At 37.4% G+C, this 23768-nt stretch overlaps 1 protein-coding gene across 1 annotated transcript in view; it reads left to right on the forward strand.

The window, feature by feature from the left end:
* The window catches only part of Abhd17b (abhydrolase domain containing 17B, depalmitoylase), a 34567-nt gene extending 21498 nt beyond the window's left edge, over nucleotides 1-13069 (forward strand). Inside the window, exons 2-4 of the mRNA XM_034514587.2 lie at nucleotides 4456-4925; nucleotides 9232-9411; nucleotides 11532-13069. Of these exons, the coding sequence (XP_034370478.1) occupies nucleotides 4459-4925; nucleotides 9232-9411; nucleotides 11532-11751 (867 nt within the window). The 5' untranslated portion in view covers nucleotides 4456-4458 and the 3' untranslated portion in view covers nucleotides 11752-13069. The remainder of the gene's footprint in view (nucleotides 1-4455; nucleotides 4926-9231; nucleotides 9412-11531) is intronic.
* The last annotated feature ends 10699 nt before the right edge of the window (nucleotides 13070-23768 follow it).

Genomic DNA, 23768 nt, shown 5'->3' on the forward strand with positions numbered 1-23768 from the left:
CACACATCCTCACCAGCATGTGCTGTGATTTGTTTTCTTGATGATAGCCATTCTGATTAGGTGAGTTGTAATCTCAAAATAATTTTAATTTTAATTTCCCTGGTAGCTAATGATGTTTAATTTTTTTTAATGTATATAGACATTTCTATTCCTTTCTTTTGTCCAAAATTTCATTTTTATATCACCTCTATTTAGTTAATTGTTGGTTTTCATGACATTTAATTTCTTGGATTCTTTGGTCAAGATACTAATCCTCCATTGGAAATAAAAGTGGCAAGGATATTCTCCCATTCTGTAGGATGTTTCTTCACTTGATTCAGTTTCCTTTGTGTTACAAAAACTCTTTAATTCTATTTGATCCCATTTATTGGTGTTGGCCTTATTTTCTTAGCAGCCAATCTATTCAGAAAATCCTTAGCATCCCTGTATCTTGAAGTATACTTTCTATTTTTTTGTCTAGCAGGCTTAGAGTTTGAAATCTTATGTTGAGGCCCTTGATCTATTTTGATTTTGTGCAGAGTAACAAGGATTTGTAGATTTTTTTTCTACATGTTGATCCAGTTTTTCTGGCACCATTGATGGAGATGCTATCTTTTCTTTGTTGTATGTTTTTGGCATCTTTCTAAAAAAAATTGTGTGGCTGTAGTTAACTGATCTTATACCTAAGTCCTCTTGTTCTGTTCCACTGTTTCACATGTATATCTTCTGCCAGTACTGTATGGCTTTTAGTACTCTAACAAGTGTGGTGTTAACTAAGCACTGTTCTTGCTCGGGATTGCTGTGGTTATCTACAATATCTTATGCTGCCATATGAGTTTTAAGATTTGTTGTTGTTTTGTTTCTATGAATAACATTGCTGGAATTTTGATTGGGATTACACTCAACCTATAATTTGCTTTTGGTAAAGTAGCCATTGTCACAGTATTGATTATTTTAATCCATGAGCCTGGGAGGTCTTTCTCCTGGTGTCTTTCACAATTTCTTTTTTAAGTATTTTTAAGTTTTCATTATAGAGGTGTTTCATATCCATGGTCTACTCCAAGGGTTTGGTGAAATTTTTATTGGGATGGGGGCTGTTCCTGGTTGATTGATTGGTTTTAGACAGTGGAATTGCTTCTCAGATTTATTTATTTATTTATTTATTTGTCATTAGTATGTTGAAAGGCTGTTGGGTTTGGGTTTTTTGTTTTTGTTTTTAATGTGTTGATTTTGTATTCTGCCACTTTGCTGAAAGTGTTGTATTAGCTCTTAAGAGTTTACTGATAGTCTTTAAGGTCTCATGTATAGAAAGAGTCATGTCATCTGCAAATACACTTTGACTTCTTCCTTTCCTATTTATATTCCTTTTATTTGTTTCTCTTGTCTCGTGAAGACACTTATCTTGTTTTTCATTTTAGTAGAAATGCTTTGTTTTCCTCCATGTAATATAATATGGGTTGTAGGTGTATCATATAGATAGCTTATATGATTTTGTGATGAGATGTGTTTCTTGTGAGTTTCTTCAGGACTTCTAACATGAACAGATTAGATTTTGTCAAAAGCCTTTTCCGTATCTATTGATATAGCAATGGAATTTCAATTCTTGAGTCCATCTATTCATATAAAATTTATTGATTTGTATCTATTGAATCATTGCTGCATCTCCAGAATAAAATTTCTCAAACTTGTTTATGGTCAGTGGTCTATTCTTTATGTTTTTAAATCCAATTTCTAAATATTTTTTATAGAATGGCTTCAGAAGCATTGGGCATTAGTTAATTATTTGAAGGTCTGATAAAGTTCACCAATGAATCCATCTTGGCCTAAACTCTTTTCTTTTTTTCTTTTTTTTTTTTTTTAAAGGTTTTAATTGCTATTTAAACCCTACTGCTTATTATAGATCTATTCCATCTAGGTTTAACTTTGGAAGGTCATATTTTTCTAGGAATGTATTTCTTTTAATATTTCTGATTTAGTGGAAGTTTAGTTGTCAAGGTACAATCTATTGTCTTTCTGAATTTCTTTGGTATTTGTTGTAATGGCTCCCTCTTACATCTCTACTTTTATTAATTTGGGTTCTCTCTTAGTCCTTTGGCTAAGAGTTTGTCAGTCTTGTTACTCTTTTGAAAGAACCAAATTTTTTTTTGTTATAAATTTCTTATTCTTGAGAATTTCATGTATTTCACATAATGAAATATGATTTTATCTATCTCACTTTTCTCCTCCTACATGCCATCTTCTGCCTGCCTGCCTGCCTGCCTGCCTGCCTGCCTGCCTGCCTGCCTGCCTGCCTGCCTTTCTTCTTTTTTTCTTTCTTGATAACCCACTAAGTCTTGCCAGTGCTGCTCTGTGGATAGGCCTGGCACCATCCATTGAGTCATGGGAAACTGTCAATGACTATATCCTGAATAAAGATTAAATTCTCCTTGCTCAGCAACTATTCACAGCCGATAGCTCCTCACTGTGGGCAGAGGTTGGAGCTGGAGATTTTTGCTGACTGAATCTTGTATAGACTGTGTACAAGTCTTTACAGCTGCTGTGAGTCCATGATTGTTATAGCCGTATCTTTTCCCGAAGACGAGATTTCCCAGGATTCATCTCAATTCTCCATCATTTAAAAAAATTTTTTTTTTCTGCTTCTGAGCTCCCAGTTTCTTTGACTTTCTTACTCAGACTGAGATCCCAGCGCATAAAATGGTGCTCTTCACATTTAGGGCAGGTTTCCTGCCTCCGAGTAACCTGGCCTAATCTAGGAAACCCTCTCTGATAAACATGTAGTTTCATTTCAATGGTGATTCTAAATCCTGTCAAATTGACAGCCAATATTTACCATCACATTACCCAGAAAAACTGATGTATTTCTCAAGGTTATTCAATGTATTGTCTTTTTAAAAACTAACCTATTTTACATTCTGTTCTCCTGTTTTAGTCTACCTTTAACCACTATTAAAAGTATCTGAAATAATTCACTTTAAACGAGTTTTTATTTTGGCTCTCAATTTTGAAGGATCAGTTGCCCCTATTGCTGTAAAAATACCTTGTAGCAAGGTAGTACAAATGTGCTCACCTCATTGCAACAGCAAAAGGGAGAGAAGGGATTCCATAGTCTCCTTTGAGATTACATCGTTACTTTATACTCACATCACTTTGGGCAGCCAGTCTTTAACACATGGAACCCAAGTGATGACATTTATGTATTTGCTTATCTCCTCCTGACCAGTGTTGGTTATAACAAAGGCTCCCGAATCATTCTCACTTCCAGCATTTACCATGTGTAACCTACAGGCAGGTTCTATAACTGTTGTGTGCCTCAATTAATTACAAGGTGGGTTGGATTACAGTCTCTATCAAAGGGTTTCTGAAAATTAATGGGTTAAGATCTGTAGAAAAGGTTTTTATTAAAAAAAAAAAAATCCTGTTAGTGACAAAAGTGAGTTAGGTGCTCAGTTGATGCTGAATGCACTTGGTGGTGAAGAAAGCCCGTTCTGAAAATCGTTTGTTCTCTATTTTAGTAGTATCCACATTCAGGTTTTTTTCTATTCTCTCTGTGCTTACTCTTCCCTTGAGTTGAGGACTAAAAAATATTGAAAATGACCATAGCTGCTTTAGGTGTACAAACCATTTTAGTGACTCTCTGACTTAGGAGGAAGAGTGCTTTCCTTCATTTCCTTCCATGGCTTAGGATTGTCAGTGTCCTTCGGAAGCCGGATGTCCCAGTGTATAAGTCTTCTCTCTTGTCATAGCTCTTGCTCCAGTTGTCCCCACATCATCGTTGTTCCAGATTTCCCCATTGCTTGTTTTCATACCACTACACTGTTAGCCTTGTTTGTCATTGTGACTTGAATTCTCTTGAATTTTATGTGAGCCATGAACTATAAACGGAAATAATAGGTTTATAATGTGAAAGGATTATTATCATTTGGTTGAACTGCTTCAAGGGTTCAAAACTTTGTTTCTGTGTGAATGTGGCAGTAATTAGTGTCTTACCCTGGTTCGCTTGTGCAAATTTCTTTTCTTGAACTGAAGTGTAAGGTTTTTGAGTATCAGGAGATAGATATGAATACATATACACACATAGCACATACATTGCTGACCAATAGTTGTCTTCAAATGCTCTTGTTTATTTACTGTTCCTTAGGATTCTGAGTTTCCATCAAGTTACACAAAAATTACCAATAAACCTAAACACACCTTCTACCTTGATTGTGGATAACCTTAAATGGTTTCATTAAATAGGATGATCACTGCTTTTGGGAATATACAGTATTTGAGTCTGTTTCCAGAAATGTTTGCCTCACTGCAAGATTTAAAGTGTTTCCAGAGCAATATCATTAAACCTATTTCGGAGGGTTCTTAAAATTATAGTTAATAGACATTGACTATCAATAATATTTACACATGTTTTTGTTATTGAATTGAGAGTGCAAAGTCCACACTAAGTTATCAAAATATTTGATGTCTCCTTTTCTTTTTCAGAAGATGAATAATCTTTCATTTAGTGAGCTATGTTGCCTCTTCTGCTGTCCGCCTTGCCCAGGAAAAATTGCTTCAAAACTAGCATTCTTGCCACCTGATCCAACTTACACACTGATGTGTGATGAAAGTGGAAGCCGCTGGACCTTACACCTGTCAGAACGAGCAGACTGGCAGTACTCATCCAGAGAAAAAGATGCTATTGAGTGTTTCATGACAAGAACCACTAAAGGCAACAGAATTGCTTGTATGTTTGTGCGTTGTTCACCAAATGCTAAATATACCTTACTCTTCTCACATGGAAATGCTGTTGATCTTGGTCAGATGAGCAGCTTTTACATAGGTCTGGGGTCCCGGATTAATTGTAATATATTCTCATATGACTACTCTGGATATGGTGCTAGTTCTGGAAAGCCAACAGAGAAGAACCTGTATGCAGATGTTGAAGCTGCCTGGCTGGCTCTTCGGACAAGGTAATCATCTTTGCACTTACAGTGCATAAGTTACACTGTAGAACAGCAAAACAGAAAGCATTTCTAACACAGATGCTTTGAAATACAATATGAAGATATTTGCATATATTATTTGTCTTTGAAGTATTAAATTAAGAGATTTTATATAGTAGCCAAAGCATTCTTTAAAAATAGCTCACATTTTATGTGTATGTAAATGCCTAAGTGAACGTGTTTTTCGTATTTTTTTTATTTAAGTCTAGTAACATTTATATATTTCATCTCAAACTTTGTTATTAGGATATAATACACAAATTATTATTCTGTGCTTTTACTATTTGTTTGCTCTGTCATTTATAATATAAGAAACCTTTGTTTGACTATTAAGCAAGACACGTTGGCATCTTACTTTACATTTAGTCTACTAAAGCTTGGAAGGATCACCTCAATTTTCTTTGAAGTAATATTATTATAAAATTAATCAAGATATATCTCAATGTCATTCTTTAACTAGAACAGATTGTATTTGGGAACTAGAAATCCATTAACCTTTCTGGGTACAAGTTTTATAGATTCCAGAGTATTGTTTTTCATAATTCAAATTAGTATACAATAAATGGTAGATATCTTAATATAAATGGTTTCTCGTTACATATTGATAACCTACCTTTTTCACAGTATTTAAACTGAAGCTATAGGCTATAAAGAACCCACTTTTCTTAATTCAGTGTTAATGCTGATGATGTCAGGGAGAACCTCAATTTTATGAATTGGTGATGAGTGCTAGGATTAAAGGCATGTGCTACCACAGCCCATAAAATGTCTTTTAAAATGTTTCCTTTCCAATAAAGTTATGTCCTCATAGCAAAATTCTGTGTAGAGGGAATTCTGAAATTAGTTGCAATAATATGAAAACATTAATTTGAAAAGTAAGAAAAAGTAAATGTATATATGTAATAAATTATTAACAGAGTGATAAAATTACTTTTTAGGCCAGGCATGGTGGTACATGCCTTTGGGAGGCAGAGGCAGCTGGATCTCTATGAGTTCAAGGCCAGCCTAATCTATAGCGTGAGTTTCAGGACAACATTACACAGAGAAACCTGTCTTCAAAACAATAAATTACTGTATAGGGGAGGACAGGGAATTGTGTTCCCGATTTTTTATATAAAAGTTTTCTCATATATATAAAAATCATCTTTAAGAATGTTGATGTCATTTACATCTGGGCAAGTAACAGAATAATCATCACTTATTCGAATCTACTATTCAAATGATATTATAATATTTTAAAATAGAGCAGCTGAATTTAGTTGATGCACATAAGGCCAGCCTGGACTACATAGTGAATTGAAGCTGAAGCTGGCATGAACCACATAACAAGACAGCCTCAAAAAGAGGGTCAGAAAATAAGCTTGGCGTGGTGGGACACACCTTTGATCCTAGCATTTTGGAGGTAAACGCAGGCAGATCTCCAAGTTCAAGACTGTCCTAGTCTAAAGAGCAAGTTCCAGTATAGTCAGAGCTATACAAAGAAACCTTGTCTCAAGATAAAGAAGGTAAATATTAATAATACTACAATAATTTAGTTATTAAGGTACAAGTTGGGTGTTTGTAACTCACGCCTGCAATACCCATACAGGAGGCTATATGGTAATATTGGAAAGTCAAGACCAGCTTGGGCTATATAATTACAACCTGCCTACAAACATACACAGACACATAATGATAAAATTCATGTATCCACATTTGTAGTATAAATTCATTGAAAAGAAGTGGTTTTTAAGATACTAAAGTAGAACTCTAAGTAGCATCAAAAGTATCTTTTGAAATAAAACATGAAGATGCATTATTCTCTGTCTATAAGAGGACAAAAAGCATCATTTTCCTCTTTTAAAATCTTACTAGTTACCAGTTTTACAAAAAACCTGATGGTTTCCAGTCATGATTAAACTTTGATTTTTCTTGAGACAAAAAATAGCCCATGGCTATTCTTGAGTTCACAACAAAGGCCAAGTTGGCCTTGGACTCATTGGGTTCCTGCTGTCTCTCCCTTCCCAGTGCAGGGATTAAAAGCATGCAGTACTATGCCTGGCTGAATCTTTTAATATATACAATGGGCAATATTAATGAAAAACAGGAGCTAAATAAACTCTTTAAAAAATTCCGCAGACTTAAATACATTAAAAGAAGTTTTATGTTTTCTGTAATGTTGAACTGTAAATACAGTGGTAATGTAAGCAGTCTTGGGAAACTGACTTCTGAGTCTTGTTTCCTCAGCTATTTAATGAAGAGGTTGTGGCGAATGGCATCTGAGATCCTGTCCAGTTTTAGAAATTAATCCTCAGATTAGAATATGCATTCCTTGGATTTCCTTTATCATTCTGCAAGTTTAACATGTTCTTAGCATATCTCTTAATAGTAGTAGTTCAGTGAATGTGTTAAAATGCTTTTTATTCTGTTCTTATAAGAATATAATATCTAATTTAATTTAATATAATTTAAATAACCAAGAGAAAGTAAATACAATATAAACTTATTATTTAAATGATATTTTAAAGAAAATTGAGTACTCTAATAAAATAGTCATTTCTGACCTTCTGATGGATCAGCAGGGACAGAAATGAGTTTGGTCTATGCAGTTTTTCCCATAATCCTCAGTCTCTGTCTATGTGCTTTCATGGAGAGACTACTGGATTGGAAGTCAGTTTTAAGGAGAGGTTTACTATCAACTTACTGTGATTTTTAATATCTTGTCATTAAGCAGCTTAACTAGATTAGATGGTCTCTATAGCTCTTTTAAACTCATTATTCTCAAACTGTTATTGCTTAATTAGAACCTTTTGATTCTTGCTACTCTTAAGTCATTATTGCTGGTTTTAGCCCCAGGCCTACAACTGCTACAATGCAGTGCTGTTAGGCAGCTGACAGCAATAGTATGGTTTTATGAGATGTGCTGATATGCAGATGGTCACCCACCCAGCTTCTTGGTTCCTGGGAGCTTTTCTGACTTGAGGAGCATGTTGAGTCACTTAGGAACAGGTAGAACCCTTCCTGTATGCTTATGGAGGACATACTGAAGAAGCTGTGGGGAAGTATGCCATTGCCTGGATACTAAAAATGGACTTGAGTACCTAAAAAAGGGCACAGGAAGAGTTTCCCTTGCTCCTCTGATGGATGGTCAAGTTTCCCACACACACCCCAACCCCTACAACCCCTCAAGAGATTAAAAACCACCATCCAAATCACTCTTAGCTGCCAGAAACAACCACTCTGCCTTCTAAGAAAGGTCTCTAATCTTAACCCCTACATTCATTAGTTCCTATGGCATCTCACCTACATCTGAAGTAGTTTACAATTGGAAAAGTTACACTGTAAACAAGTAATACTTCCTGGAACATCTTAGGTATCCAGTAAATTTTTATGGATTCACATACTTTAATCTGTAGTGGTATTAATGGGGTTAAAGTTATATTCTTTAAAGGTTTGTAGTATGAATTCTATTCCTAATTAAACAATGCCATTTGGAATGCTAGGTCATCTGATTGGTTTTATAAGTTTTGATGCATCTCTATGAATAACCATAGGGAAATTACAATTACAATATTGTAATTGGATCTTGGCTAAAAGTATAAGTACCTATATTCTTTCCATACTGTAACTTTATGCAGCATCTCATCAGTATATCCAGTTTAGAAAATCACACAATCTTCTCTTTATGTACAGAGAAATCAAGAACATCTGCTCTATTGGATAGAAAATAATATCTCACGCTAAATAGCACCAAATATATGTCCATTGAAATGTGCAAATATTTAGTGCTATTTATATTTCAAACTTAAAATCACTAAAACATAATGAATGACTTAAATTTTTTTCATAAAACTAAAGGATAAATCAATATAAGAAATAAAAATAAAAAAAATAATAAAAAAAAAAAAAAACTAAAGGATATTTTAGTTATTGATGTTTCAAGACAGTTTCTCTGTGTAACCCTGGTTGTCCTGGAACTCACTCTGTACACCAGGCTGGCCTCCAACTCAGAGATATGCTTGCCTCTGCCTTCCAAGTGCTAGGATCAAAGGCATGTGCCACCACTGGCTAGTTCCATAAAATTGAAGTTTTAAGACTTTAGCAATTACTTTTCTAAAAGATTAGAATTGAGCATGAAAAATAATTGAAGCTTATTGTAACATTAGAAATTATGATGGCTAAGAAATTTTAATTTTTAAACATAAATTGACATCTTCTGAGATGTTTTGTAGCAGATCTTTAGAACAATGGACTATTTACTTCCAACTATTTTTTGAACTTCTGAATTTTTTAGATACGGCATTCGTCCTGAAAATGTGATTATATATGGCCAGAGCATAGGGACGGTACCATCTGTGGATCTCGCTGCTCGGTATGAGAGTGCTGCTGTTATTCTTCATTCTCCTTTGACCTCAGGAATGCGAGTTGCTTTCCCTGATACCAAGAAGACCTACTGTTTTGATGCATTCCCAAAGTAAGTTCAATATTCAAAATCATTCAGCTCCAAGAGCCGTATAATGACATTTGTCACTGAGCTTCTACCTCATGTAATTGATGGCATCGGAACTGTGAGTGACTGTCAGCACACAACTGATAAAAAGACTGAAATATTTGAGCATGAAATGAGGGCATATATCCTAAGTAGTGCACTAGTCCTTAGACAAAAGAACAAGTGTGTGAATGTAAATTAACAAGTCAAAGCAGCAAGTTGGATGTGGGATTCTACAAAAAGCAACTTGAGAAAGGCCCCAGACTTGCTGTAGGTGTAAAACAGTATGAAGTTTAGTGAGAGGCACAGCATGAAAGAAGTGGGGGAAGGTGAGTAATGGTACCTGCCAGTTGTATGTAATAAATATGTAACTCTTGAATGGCTAGAATAAGTAGTGTTGCTATACATAGTATTGGATTTAAAAGAAGTAGGGTGAAGAGTGTTTGCCACCTGCTGTCTTCCTAATTGGAAAAAAAATTAGTGGCCTATTTTTCTCAAGGACAAAGAAAAAGCAAGAAGGGAAAAGCTGGCAGTTTCATTTGGTCTTTCCTCTGTTGGCAGAAATACAAAGGATATTTCTGTGAATGGCAGACCAGAAGCCAAGTTATCACTTAGTTCTTAGCAGAAAAGCAAAAGTTATTTCAAAAACAATATTTATTTTGTATTAGACTAGAGAGGTAACTTAGCTGTGAACATGAATATCTGAGTTCAATCTCTAGAACTTTTTTTTAAGTAGGCATAATGGTGCTCACATGTAAATACTTGGCTGATGAGGGGTCAGCGAAACAGGTAGTTCTCTGGAGCACCCTGGCCACTGAACCTAGTCTGTTTAACTGAATTACAGAGAGTTGTTGAGATGTTGCTTTGCCAACATATTCTCTGAACTTATTTCATGTTTGACATACCTGTATATTTCTCAGGATAAGCTAGTTGAAAAAGAAAGTACAGTATTTTAATCTTGAATTCCTCTAAGTAAACATTGTTGCATTATTTATTAGGAAATAGAGCCTTGAGAGTATAGAGATTGCTCATCAATTTCACTAAGTAACTTATTCCTTTATAAGATTCCATCTTATTTGTAATTTAAGTGTTTTCTCTGTCTGAGGGGAAAATGCAGAAAACATGTTTGTAACTTTCCTTGCGTAGTTTCTTTGTCCAAGTTACCTTTCTAAAACTCAGTTTGTTTTGGTCTCTATCTTACATTTGAGGTGTTCGCTTCAATATCTGATCATTCAATATCTGAGTATTCTTATTAGTAAAGAACCACTATTTTGATACACTATGCAAATACCACTCTGTGAAACCGCCCTTGGATGATGAAGCCTGCCACAGGAGCATTTTCAGAACTCAAATAGCTCCAGAGTCAGCCTTTGTGTGTTGTGTGACTATAGTGCCTTCCCGAAACTGGAGTCCTTCATCTACAGACCTTCCAGAGTGGAAGGAAGTTACTTGGCTTTTCCAAGAAGTCTGGGGAAAAGGGACCTTACTGTGTTTTAAACAGACTTTAAAGGATTCCATCATGCAGTCCCCCACCTTTCCATGCCAGTGTCTTGGCCTTCTGGGGTATTCCATTGTAGCTTGGATGCCTCTTCACTTTGTCTTCTATTTGATTTACATTGTGTTTTTACTTATCTTATTAATAGTTATTTTATACACTTATCTGATTTGTAGCTTCAAAGTGTTTTTGTTTTGCTTTGTTTTGTTTTGTTTTCTCTGTTTTTATTTTATGATCTTAAACCAGAATAAACCCCAAAGCATTTTGGTTGAGTTTTAGTAACTGATAAAATAAGTGCAGCAGGGAATGGAGTTAGCACAGACAGGCATGGTCCTTGGGTTATGTTTCTTGAAGCCTAGGGAAAACTCAGCATCAAGGAATGAGGAACGGAGCTTCAGTGTAAGGGAAGCAGTGGTGACTGAAACAGACAACTGTGCACAGGTGACTTCCTGCAGTACCGTAGAGATCATAGAAAGGATGGATGGCTTCTGGATCTTACTGAAACTTTAGTGACTTCCATCCCTAAAGCTGATTTGTACAGTTCTAATGTTTGACTTTTCTGTTATATAGTTTATTGACCTTTTTTTTTTCTTTCTCTTATTCTCTCTAGTATTGACAAAATCTCTAAGATAACCTCTCCAGTATTAATAATTCATGGGACTGAAGATGAAGTCATTGACTTTTCACATGGCCTCGCATTGTTTGAGCGTTGCCAAAGACCTGTGGAACCTCTCTGGGTTGAAGGGGCAGGACACAATGACGTGGAGCTTTATGGACAATACCTTGAGAGGTTAAAACAGTTTGTGTCACAGGAACTGGTCAATTTGTAAACTACTCTGTAAATTTGCATACTGGGTTTTCTTTTCTTGCTGAACTGCACTCCTTGGTAAATAACATAAAACCTGAAGGTTTTGTTTACAAATCATGTAAGTTGCCTTCATAACTGTACAGGTAATGATTTGTTAACAGACTTAATGAAGGTTTTAATTACCATAACTTGAAACTGGAAATAGCAGTATCATGCAGTCAGGCTGTGTAATTTATATTTTTTCTGTGAATTTTTTTTTTAAACATCAAGATGAGTACTGTATGAAATTTTAATTCTATAAAATCAAATGCTGTAAAAGTATTGTCAAATGCTTTTGCATATCAAAAGCAAATTTATAAATATTTTTAAACATCTCAATGTACTAAATATCCTGGTATACTAATGTAATATTCTTTCAAAAAGCTGTATATCTAAAGCAATTCAAGTACTCAGAATAAACTGTAAAAAACAAAACTGTAGAAAACACCCACATTGAGTTGATGTATACTCTGTTGTACAGGGATAGAGGCTTAAATGGTTATTTTATTGTAAAAATAATACATTGACTTTTCTGTATTCTCCAATTATAGTACATTTATCCCCCCTCTCCCTCCCCCAAAAAAATGAAGTCTTAATTTTTATGCCATCTGTTAACTTACCAGCTATTCATTGTGTAAATGAGAAGTCCTGTGGCGCTGGATTTTAACTAGTTCTGGTTTATGTTTGGTACTGTGAGACAACTACTTAACATTTTCATTCAGTTATTTAAAGGACATTTAGGACTTCAAGAATGATTTTGTATGCAATGTTGTTTTAAATTTGACTAATTATTAGAATTGTAGTAGTCTTCCTTATATGAATACTTGAAACTCCATTAGTTTATCTTCAAGACCACAGAGAGACTGGCTGTTTGGTCCCTTTTCATCCTGGCTGTTTTTAAGAATAGGGCCTGTTCTTTTTGGATTACCATCTGAGAATGTCATGGGTTCCCTCCTGAATGCAGGGGATAAGAAAACATGCCATATGTTTTATATTAACCAGTATAGTAAAAAAATAAAGCTCACACACAAAAACTAAGTTGCCTTTCCTTGAATGAATCTTGCCTGAATAAATGAAAGAAAAATAAAAATTAAACTAATGGTATGTAGTCTAATTTGTACTGAATGAGAATTGAAATAATACACACTGTGGATATGTTTTTAAGGCCTTATGTAGTTTTAATTGTTCTGCTTGTTCTGTGGTTATGTCTAAGACTATAGTATATGATTCTTCAAAGTATATCAAGTATTGTGAATGCTTTGGTTCAGATATGTCAAATTAACAGTAAAACAACAAATGTATCACCCGGCTGTGCTTGTTTGCCTTCTTCTGAACTCCTTACCCCGACACTGAGAGCAAAAGTCAGATACCTTTCTGAAGTCAGACATATTTCTGAAGTTTTCTATATTTTTAAAAATTTGTTTGAACATTCTAATTGTACATTTAAGAAGGTTACTTTGATATTTCCTTATATGTGAATGGCTGTATGTAGCCTTCTGTTTTCCACAACCTTCCTGATCTCTAACAATAAGAGTCCTACATTTGTTTTGGTTGGTTTGTTGGTTAGTTGGCTGGTTTGATTTTTTTTGAGACTAGAGTCTCACTATGTAGCCCTGGCTACCCTGGAACATGCTATGTAAAACAGGCTGACCTTGAATTCACAGAGATGCACCTGCCTCTGCCTCCCAAGTGCTGGGATCAAAGGTGTGCGCCACCATGATCGTGTTTACTGTTCTACTTTTAGGTCAACTGTTTTAGCTTCTATATAGAAAAGAAACGTCATGCCTATCATTCTGTATCTGGCGTATTTACTTAACATAATGTTCTTTAATTTCATTCGTCTTACTGCATATGGCAGGGTTTCATTCCTTACGGTTAAAGTAATGCTCTGTTGTGGGTGTGTGACACTTTTCACTTGTTCACTAATCTGTTTGTTACTATACTAATTATTTAATTGGTCAGAACCTGGGCCCTGACAGTTTCAAGAAGCCAATTAAACAGTAGTAAAAAGTTAGTCAAAAGTGGAGGTCCATATTGAGGAGAAAAGCAAAGAGATCCAGTGAGCCCTCTCTCCAGGTCCATATTTGGAGTCCTGACACTAGGTTTAAGTTTAATTAGAGGGCAAGCAGTATGCATAGCTAAGTAGTGCCCATTAAAGTGTAGTCCAGCCCACCACTGTCTCAGCGCCTGTCTCACTGTGGCCAGACTTACAGTCAGAGCTTGTTCCTTGGCAGCCTTAACAAGCCAGGCTTGGAATACATCTTTAATAAACCCATTAAAAGGTCCAGATTGAAAAGCAGAGTCAGGTGATGGTGGCGCATGCCTTTAATCTCGACACTTAGAAGGCAGAGACAGGTGGATCTCTGAGTTTGAGGCCAGTGTGGTCTAAAAAAAAATTTCTGAAAAACAGAAAAAGACAAAGAAAACAGTGAAGAGATCACTTTAAGAAATGTGGACTTTTAAAAAATAGTGTTTTCTTTGTTTAAAAGTTTTAAAACTTTGTTTTAAAGTTTACGATATTTTTAAAATGTATTCAGTGTGGTCACACATCTGCTTCTTACTATTGTTTCCTGTGTTTAGGGTCCTATCCAAATAGCTATTGTGCTTACCAGTTTCTCAACTATTTCATTTCTATTTTCCCTAGTAGTTTGAGAGTGCCAGCTCTTTGATTTAGGCCCTTGATCCACCTTGAGTTGTTTGCATTAGACAGAAGAGAGGAGCCTCTTGCCATCCAGCTTCCTGGTACTGTTTATTGCAGAGGCTGCCCTTTCCTGGGCATGTTTGTGGTGCTTTTGGTGAGAATGAGCTGCCTGTGGGGTGTGTGTGTTTATTTCTGTCTTTGATGGCGGGGGGCTGGTTTTAGGCTAATATATGTCAGGTGTGGTGGTTATGACTCTTTAGTATGGCTTACAGTATTGTGACACACCTTGCTTTGGCCATTTTGCCCCAGATTGCTGTTTGGAGGCTTTTGAGCTCCTGTATGAACTTCAGCACTGTTATTTCTGGTTCTTAGTCCTCTGAAGAAGAAGAATACTGGTCTTTTGATGGGGGTTGCATCCAAATAGAGATCACTTTAAGAAATATAGACTTTTTAAAAAATACTGAGTCTTCAGTCAGTGACCATGGAAGGTATTTGCATTTTGCATTTTACATTTTGTGTGTAATAAATCCCATCAGTGTTTGTAATTATCATTACACAGGGCTCCTTTGGTTAAGTTTTATATCATTTTCTTTTGTTGTAGTTGTTGACTGCTTTCAGTATTTTAGCAGATTTCTTTTTTTAATTGTTTTTTCGAGACAGGGTTTCTCTGAGTCGTCCTGGCTGTCCTGGAACTCGCTCTGTAGACCAGGCTGGCAGTGAACCCAGGGATCCACTTGCCTTGGCCTCCCTAGTGCTAGAGCTGAAAACACGGGCCACCTCCACCCAGCTGGGTTTTAGCTGATTTTTAGTACTGATGTTTAGGAAAACTATTAATTTTGTATCCTGCTTTATTGAATTTGTTTATCATTTCTGACCTTTTTGTAGAGTCTTGGGCTTTTTTAAATACAACATCATCTGCACATAGGAATAATTTGATTTCCTTCCTATTTGTACGCTTTTTGTGTTCTTTTTTGGTTTTCCTAATCAAATTTCTTCTCATGCTGTTCTAAATAGGAACCCTGCCCATGGATGTCTCCTGTTGCTGTTGGTTCTGCCCTCAGCTTTTCACTGTGACACCGACTGTGGCTTTGTCATATGTACTTGTTAGGTTAAGGTGGTTTTTCTGAATTTGTTTAGAGTTTTTATCACAATGCGTCATTGAGATGATCATATGCTCTTTAGTCCTTCATTCTTTTAGGTGGTTACCTAAAAGAATGCTCATGTCTCTAGGACTAAACCAACTTGACATGGTTTTTAAAAATACAATGCTGAATTCAATTTACTACCATTTTGGGGTTTGACAACAAAATTTAAACTCTCTTAGTTTTAGAAACAAGATGTCCAAGAGCAGGGTGTTGATTGTGTTGTGAAGCTTTCCTTTGGCTTGCAGATATCAATGTTTCCTTTCCTAGCCCCTCACCGTTTCACCTCAATGTATGTACATCACTGGTTGTCTCATTCATTGTGCAAGAGTTTTGCATCCCTGTTCTTGAGGAATATCGATGGTTTCTTTTTGTGTCCTTGTGTGGTGCCAACTGCTTAGAATGGGTTTGGAAAGTGTGCCACCATGACCAAAATGCCTGATAAGGAGCAGTTTAAAGGAGGGAGATTTATCTTGGCTTGCCATTTGAGGGTACAGTCTATTCTAGCTAGGATCGTACCATTTGTGGAAACAGGAGACTGTGGCTGCTTGTTCACGTCAGTGAAGTGCTGTCTGTACTCAGCCCAGACCTGGGTAGTAACCCAGAAAGCTCATTCCTTGTGACCCACTTCCTCCAGTTGGGCCATACCTTCTGTAAAGATCCCACAACTCCCAAAATAGACTTCCAGCTAGATACCAAGTGGGTCCCACTTAAACTTTAACAGATATATTCCCTCCCTTTTTGCTTTTAGAATGGGTTGAAAGAAAGTAATTTTAATTCTCTTAATTTTAACAGAATTCATCTATGAAGCCATCTGACAGGGCTTTGGGTTGAGAGATTTAACTACAGGTTCAATCTTCTGTTAATAGGTCTTTAAGTGGTTTAATGGTCGCATGGATCTATTTCCATACATCATCAGTATTGAGAATTCTAGAGGGGTTTGCAGTTGGTTAGCATATAATTCTTTAGGATAGTCCGTAATGAGCCCTTGAGTGATGTTGGTTATTATATTTTTCACCATTTTATTCCGTGTTGCACCCACACCTCTTTTCTTGGTCCAAGTAAAGGTTTGTTAGTCTTTTCAGAAAGCCAGCTCTTTGGCAAGGCTTGAAAACTTGTGCCTGTAACCCTTGTACTAACGAGGCTTGTATAGGTGTGTCCTGAGTTTTCGATGGACCCCGGATACTTAGTATGGTCCTGTCTTGGACCAGTGTAAATATGTTTCATTGATCATTTCTGTTGTTTTCTTTAGTCTCTTTCATTTATCTCAGTCATTATTTGTTTCCTTCTGCTAATTTTTATTTGGTTTTTGGTTTAAGAGACAACATTGTTTGTTTGAAAGTTCTGTGGGTTTTTTATGTAGGCTCATTAAACTTGCCTTTTGGTAGATCAGAAAATTGTAGCATAAAGTAGTTAATCAGTGTCATACTTTTCTAAACCTGGACCCTTTGACAAATTTACCAGTTCTCTGTCCTATGTAAGGGGGGAATATATACATATCAGGTTTTGTTTGTTTGTTTTTTAAGACAGGGTTTCCAACTCAGAGTACCTCCAACCTCAGCCTCCTGAGTGTGGGGATTAAAGGTGTGTGCCACTACCACCTGGGCAGTTCTGTTTAAGAGCTTAATAAATAAAATGAGTGTTGAAATCGTAACAGCGATTGTCATATTCTCAGTACATTTATGAATTCTACAAAACTTGGCTTAAGACAACTTTCCCTAGACAGGTATTACAATTACAGAAAGCAAAGTAAACCTGAAAGTCTGAAGCTTAGTGATTGTACAGCTTGACCCTGCATCTTAGAAATGCAGAAAGAAACCCAGATGAAGGAGTTGCTCTAGGTTAATTCATTAGTAATGTTGTGGTGAGGCTTTAAATGCTGTTACCTTCCTTTAAGTAATACAGCTATGATTCTTTTGTATTCTAGCTATAGCTATCCTCCTGCCTCAGGCTGCTGTGTGCTGAGATTGCTCCAATGACCCCTTTGGGCTTCACAGCACAAATTGATTTGCTCTCCAATCCTTAATTCTGTATTTTAAATGACCCTAAATTTTCATCAGAATGTTCCTTTCCTATTAATTATTTAATCCTATAAGTGCTAACTTATTTTGCTTACAAAGTGAAATAACAACTTTTTCATATGTCAGTACTTATTCAGTATGGCTACATGGATAAGAGTTTATTTCTACTGCCCATTTACTACAAATTATAACACTGAAACAGTTTATACTAGAAAATAGACTGAGGTACCGTTTTCAGAAATGAGACAACATTTATCCTACTTCCAAATAGCTGATGCCTCTGACTGAATAGGAATGACTAATGCTGAGGAAGGAAGCAAGCGCCACTAGCCTGGAAGTGACCTACTTGACATTTGAGCTTTAAAAACAGCAAAAGAAAGAACAGGAAGAATAGAGGCTACAAATGGTGTTCGGCTGAAAGCTGTTAAATTGGCTTGTGTGCATCCAGATGGACTCGGACTTTGTATTTCCTCTTGGCAGCCATGACTAAACATGCATAATACAATTAGAACACTCAGGAAAAGGCTTTAATAGTATGATTTAAGAATAAAATTCATCCATGCACTAAGGCACACACCTGTAATCTAAGCACACGGGAAAAATTCAAGGCCAGCTGGAGCTGAGTACACCCCATCACAGAAAACAGCAAACTCATATTAGAAAAATGGAGGAATGCTGTTTTGTAATGTTATTCCTTTAGTAATTCATAGTAACTCATAGATCCCCCCCCCCCCCAAACTAGCTGGTAAGTGGTTGAGGTGAAATGTCTGTGGCAGAGCACTTGCCACTTATGTATAATACATTTCATCCCTAGCATCACAGGAATACAAATTTAATATATTCCAAAGTGACTGCTTATGACAGTTTCGAATTGGTGTGGGGAGGCAAATTTGTGGGCATAGGGCAGTCTGAATCAGAATTTTAAAACGCGCTTGGCATGGTAGTTAACGGTTGCCATGAGTTTCAAGCCACACTGGGCTGCCGAGCAACCCTCTGTTGCAAAAAGAAAAAAAAAGTACTGTTCCTTTCATAGTCCCTGAATACATAAACTCAAAATAGAATTCCATATTCAAAACTTCTAAATAGAATTCCATATTCCAAGATTTAATCGGGTGAAACATTTTTATTTAAGTACATTGTTTCTTTTGTAAAATCAGAAGGCATCTGTTCTACCATCAAAGACTTCGTAGTATTTGAAGCCCTTCTGAGTGTCAAAGCCAGGTTTCTAAGCCTTCTAGGTCTACATGAGAAAATAAAAACAGAAGAGAAGCTGAATCCATAGGACACTTGGAAGAGTCACTATTACGTCTGGGTGGGTGAGACGCTCTGAGAAAGGGAGTGGTCATATGAAGTGGGTAAGTGTGTGTTGGTTAACCGTGGTCCTGTGTTGGATCTCCAGCAACACAAGAAACATGATAATTAAAATTCCTAAGTAGCCAGTAAGGAAGAGAAATATAAATGTATTCACATGTGCTAGTGCCCATGGAAGCCAGAGAGGACATCGGGTCGCCTGGGGCTGAGTTTCAGGCCGTTGTGACCTGCCCAGCCTGGCTGTTGAGAACTGAACTCTGGAAGGGCAGCAAGAGCTCTTAAGCGGTAACTCATCTCCAGCCCCACCCCCACTCCACCCCTGTGAGTTACATAAACCCTTGTGTTACCGGAATCCAGTCAGAGTGGCTTCTTTGCTCTTTGCGTTCAGGTTTCTTTTACAATTCTCTCACAGTTAACTGTCACTTCAGAGTCCCGTAAATTCATTTCATTGGCTCTGATAGTTTAGAAAACTACAGTCATCAAACGCCTAGGACTAGCAGTGTGCTCAGTCATAGGGTGTGTACTTAGCATGCCCAAGGTCCTGAACACCCACTCGGAAGTGTGAGGCTACATAGGCTACATAGAAAATCCTTGTCTCGGAAAACAGAAACCTCATCAATATTTTAGAAACGGCAACGTGTTTTGTCCAAGTTTTCCATCAGCATCCAAACGACTAATCACACCCATTTGAGAAGGTGCAGGGAAACGTGTGCAGTGGTATGTGTGCATTCAGCTTGACACAGTTTAAAGCTATCCCTGACAGGTTGAAACATGCTGCTCAGAAAGGTGAGCAGTTAAAAAGAAAAGAAAGAAAGAAAGTAACCATGAATATGAAAGAGTGAGTTTACTAATACCAAAAAAAAAAAAAAAAAAAAAAAAAAAAAAAAAAAAAAAAAACTACCCACAGGCTGAGAAGAATCAGTACAATAATATACCTTAAGTCTAATAACCAGAAATATACAGAATCCAGAGAAAATTCACTTAAGTATGTGAAGACCCAGTTAAATATTCGGCTATTAATAGGAAACCCTGGTACAGCATTGACAGGAAGATGGGCATGGTGGTTCATGCTGTGGGTTACCAAATGTTTGTTGTCTATGCAGGCTATACGGTGACATCAGGTGTGATAGCTAATCTTGGTATCACCTTGACTATATCTGCAATCAACTGAAATGGAAGCATCTGGGCACACGTGTAAGGGAGTTTTCTTGATTGGATCATTTGAAGTCAGAAGACCTGCCCTACTCCTGGTAGCACAGTCCGAATTAGTTCTCTTGGAGGAACACTGCTGATAGACTGATTTTCTATATGGGATTTATTAGAGTGGCTCCCTGGCTGTGGTCCAGCTAGTCCAATAATGGCTGTCTTCTGACAGTTGTTCAGTCCATAAGGCTGAATGACTCAGCTGGTCTTCAAAATACATTGGGATCTTGAAGAATTACATTTGAATATCAGTAAATGAATGGCTCAGCAGTAGGGTAGATGAACTTGCCAGCAAGCATAATGACAAACAGGCAAAAAGCTACCTTCAATGTCCTTTCATATAGGCTACCACCAGAAGGTGTGGCCCAGATTTAAGGTGGGTCTTCCCACCTCAAATAATCTAAGACAAATCTCACAGGTGTGCCCAGTTGCTTGGGTTTCTGTTGATTCCAGATGTTAACTTGAAAAATAGGTGGAGTGGTGCATATCTTTAATCCTAGTTCTTGGGGTAGTATGGCAAGAAAATTCTGAATCAAACAACAGTCTGGGCCACATAGAACCTACTTCACAAACAAAAAAAAATGTAAATAATTTGAATATGAATAAATACACAGGTGTAGTGTATATGCCTTTGATCCTGGCATCCTGGCATCCTGGAGAGGGAACCAGGCAGATCTCTTTGAGTCTGAGGCCAGCCTAGTTTACACAGATATTTCCAGGCCAGACAAGGCTCCATAGTGAGAACCTGTCTCAAAAAAAAAAAAAAAGAAAAGAAAAAAAGATAAAACTGAAACTTGTCTTACTTTGGCATTCCTATGGCAAAATTTGTGACAACAGTGGTTTTGCCTTAAACTTTCAGAAGGGCTCAGTCCATCCTGGGTGGGAAAGCGTAGTGGAGAGAGGTTGTGGGGTAGCAGCTGTGTACTCACTAGCAAAGCAAAGAGCGGCTCTGGAGTTGAGGAACTGGCTAGACTCACCGACAGTGACCATTGTCTCCCAGCCAGACCTTCCTCTAAAGGCTCCAACCCCAGACAGCAGCATCAGATGGGGAACAAGTCAAACTGAAACTGTAATGAAGCTTTTTAAAAGTAATTAACATGCTGCACTGGTGGGGGCTGAACAGGAATCAGTCACTGGAACAGTTTGAGTCCATATGGTAGCCACATCTGGACCACTGCTGTACTTTGGAGAAGCCAGAGACAAGAAGACAAGAAGCAGAGCATAATTGCAGAATGAATCTAAACAGGCTCGAGAGCAAGGTTTCTGATGCTGCACAGTCTAATCCTGCCTAGTGTGGCCACAGGTTGGGCTTGAGGTCAGATGTTTCCAGGTCCTTGGTCTATTATCCAAAGAGACAAATTACACAAGTCTCTAGAACAGGTCAGAAAACACACTGCAAGATAGAGCAGGCCACATGAGAGTGTAGGAGGAGTCCAGATAGGCTCTGCTAAAGGGGATTAAAGAGAAGAAATTTGGTTGATCACTAGGGATGTAGTTTGGGTGGTTTTCTATTTTCATACATACATCCAGGTCACACATGCATGTCCCTTCCCATGATGTATATCCAATTATGCAAAGGCATAAGTTGGTAAGTTGGGATATTGTTCCTAAAATGCCACAATATTCCTTACTGGACAATGCATCTAAAACCAGTTCAGAGCTGTCAGCCTTTCCATTCTTCTGTCCAGACATAAGGAACATGGAATTGAACACAATCTAAGTTTGATGGTTTTCAAGGTAAAAGAAAACCAACATTGTTCATAGAGGCGTATGTGTATGTGTGTTTGTGTCAGATGGGGCTAGGTGCATCATTCAGAGAGGGATGTGCATGGTACATGCAGGTAAAGGAATTAGGCTGCCGAGGGTTAAGGGGGAATTATATTTTAGTTAAAATATAAGCTGGGCGGTGGTGGCGCACGCCTTTAATCCCAGCACTTGGGAGGCAGAGGCAGGCGGATTTCTGAGTTCGAGGCTAGCCTGGTCTACAAAGTGAGTTCCAGGACAGCCAGGACTACACAGAGAAACCCTGTCTCGAAAAACCAAAATAAATAAATAAGTAAATAAATAACCTTTTAAGTAATTAAGACAGGTGTATGCAGCTGGGCAGTGGTGGCGCATGCCTTTAATCCCAGCACTTGGGAGGCAGAGGCAGGCAGATTTCTGAGTTTTGAGGCCAGCCTGGTTTACAGAGTTCCAGGACAGCCAGAGCTACACAGAGAAACCCTGTCTCGAAAAGCCAAAAAACAGTGTATGTGGGGAGCCCAAGCCAACTAGAGCCCCAGGCTGCTAAGATGTCCCTTAAGCATGCCTGCCTTACCAGTCTACGTCTCCTAGAAATAATTTGCTCAAATCCTCATTCTAAGATGTGAAAGAGAGTCAGCGGCATCTCTCTGAAGCCCACTCGTTCTAGGACATTCTCTACACAGCACACCATAATGTGTGTAATAAGTGTATTAAATCTGTAGATATATAATACATACATATGCAGATATATGCATATGCAAGAGGAAAGAGTGTAAGGCCACAGATAATCTAGATTTAGCTAGATATTCTTCCAAATGTGCCGGTTTACTGTTGTGTTTGTAGAAAAAGCACTGAGTTCGTGAAACAGCCTAATTAAAGCTCGTCTTAGTTTCTTTTCTTGTTGCTATAATAAACTACCCTGACAAAAGCAACTGAAGGGAGAAGGGTTTGTTTTGATTTATAATTCAAAGGACAGTCCCTCATGGTAGGCATGTTAGGGCAGCAGAAGCGTGAAATAGCTGGGACAGAGATGAGCTAAGGAACACATGCTTACTAGTACCAGCCAACTCTCTTTGTAAACATTCCATTCTCATTTCCCTTAATGTAATCAAATCATGCAGAGGCTCCTTCCAGGTTCTCTCAAGTTGACAACCAATACTAACCATCATAAAGCTGCCCTGGTGTTATTTTGACTGTGTGTCTATATTTTCATACATATAGGTATTAGCATTGTGTGCCTCATATTACATAGCCTAAGCAACCATACAATAAGGGTTCACTAAGGCGGTGCCAAGGTTGGAGGGCCTCAGCAAAGGAGAGCAAATGTACTGTCATGTCTAATCCTGCCCTGCTCTGGTGACTCTGTCCCCAAACATGCTTCTTTTGTCTTCCTAGTCTTGCTGATTAAACTAAAGAGGCCAGAGGCAAGACAGGCCTGGAACATGAAATGAAAATGTCCTGGTTTCAGGAAAGTTTCATCCAAAGTGGTAAACCATCACTCGTGCTCACCTTCCTTAAGAAAACGGGGGGTGGAGCTGATGAGATAACTCAGCAGCTAGGAACACTGGCTGTTCTTTCAGACGATCTGGGTTCAATTCCCAGTACCTACATGGCAGCTCACAACTGCCCAGGGGATCTGACACCTTCACATAGACAGATGGACATGTAAACAAAACCCCAGTGCACAAAAAGCGAAAATCAATCGTTAAAAGAGCTCAAAGTAAATGAAATTGAATAGAAGACAATAATGATGACTACCCCGTCTATTCCACCTCAGTGCTTCTCTGCTGACATGGGGATTTAAATTCTGTTGGGGGAGTGATGTTTAAAAACGTAATTATTAGCTTGCTACTAAAGATTTAATATGTTATAAGGAAATTTAAATATAAATAATTTCTTACTATTAGATTTTTCTCAAAGATGGCACAAAAATGCAATA

Source organism: Arvicanthis niloticus, chromosome 1 (genome assembly GCF_011762505.2).
Source record: "Arvicanthis niloticus isolate mArvNil1 chromosome 1, mArvNil1.pat.X, whole genome shotgun sequence".
In the NCBI taxonomy this organism is placed as follows: Eukaryota; Metazoa; Chordata; class Mammalia; order Rodentia; family Muridae; genus Arvicanthis; species Arvicanthis niloticus.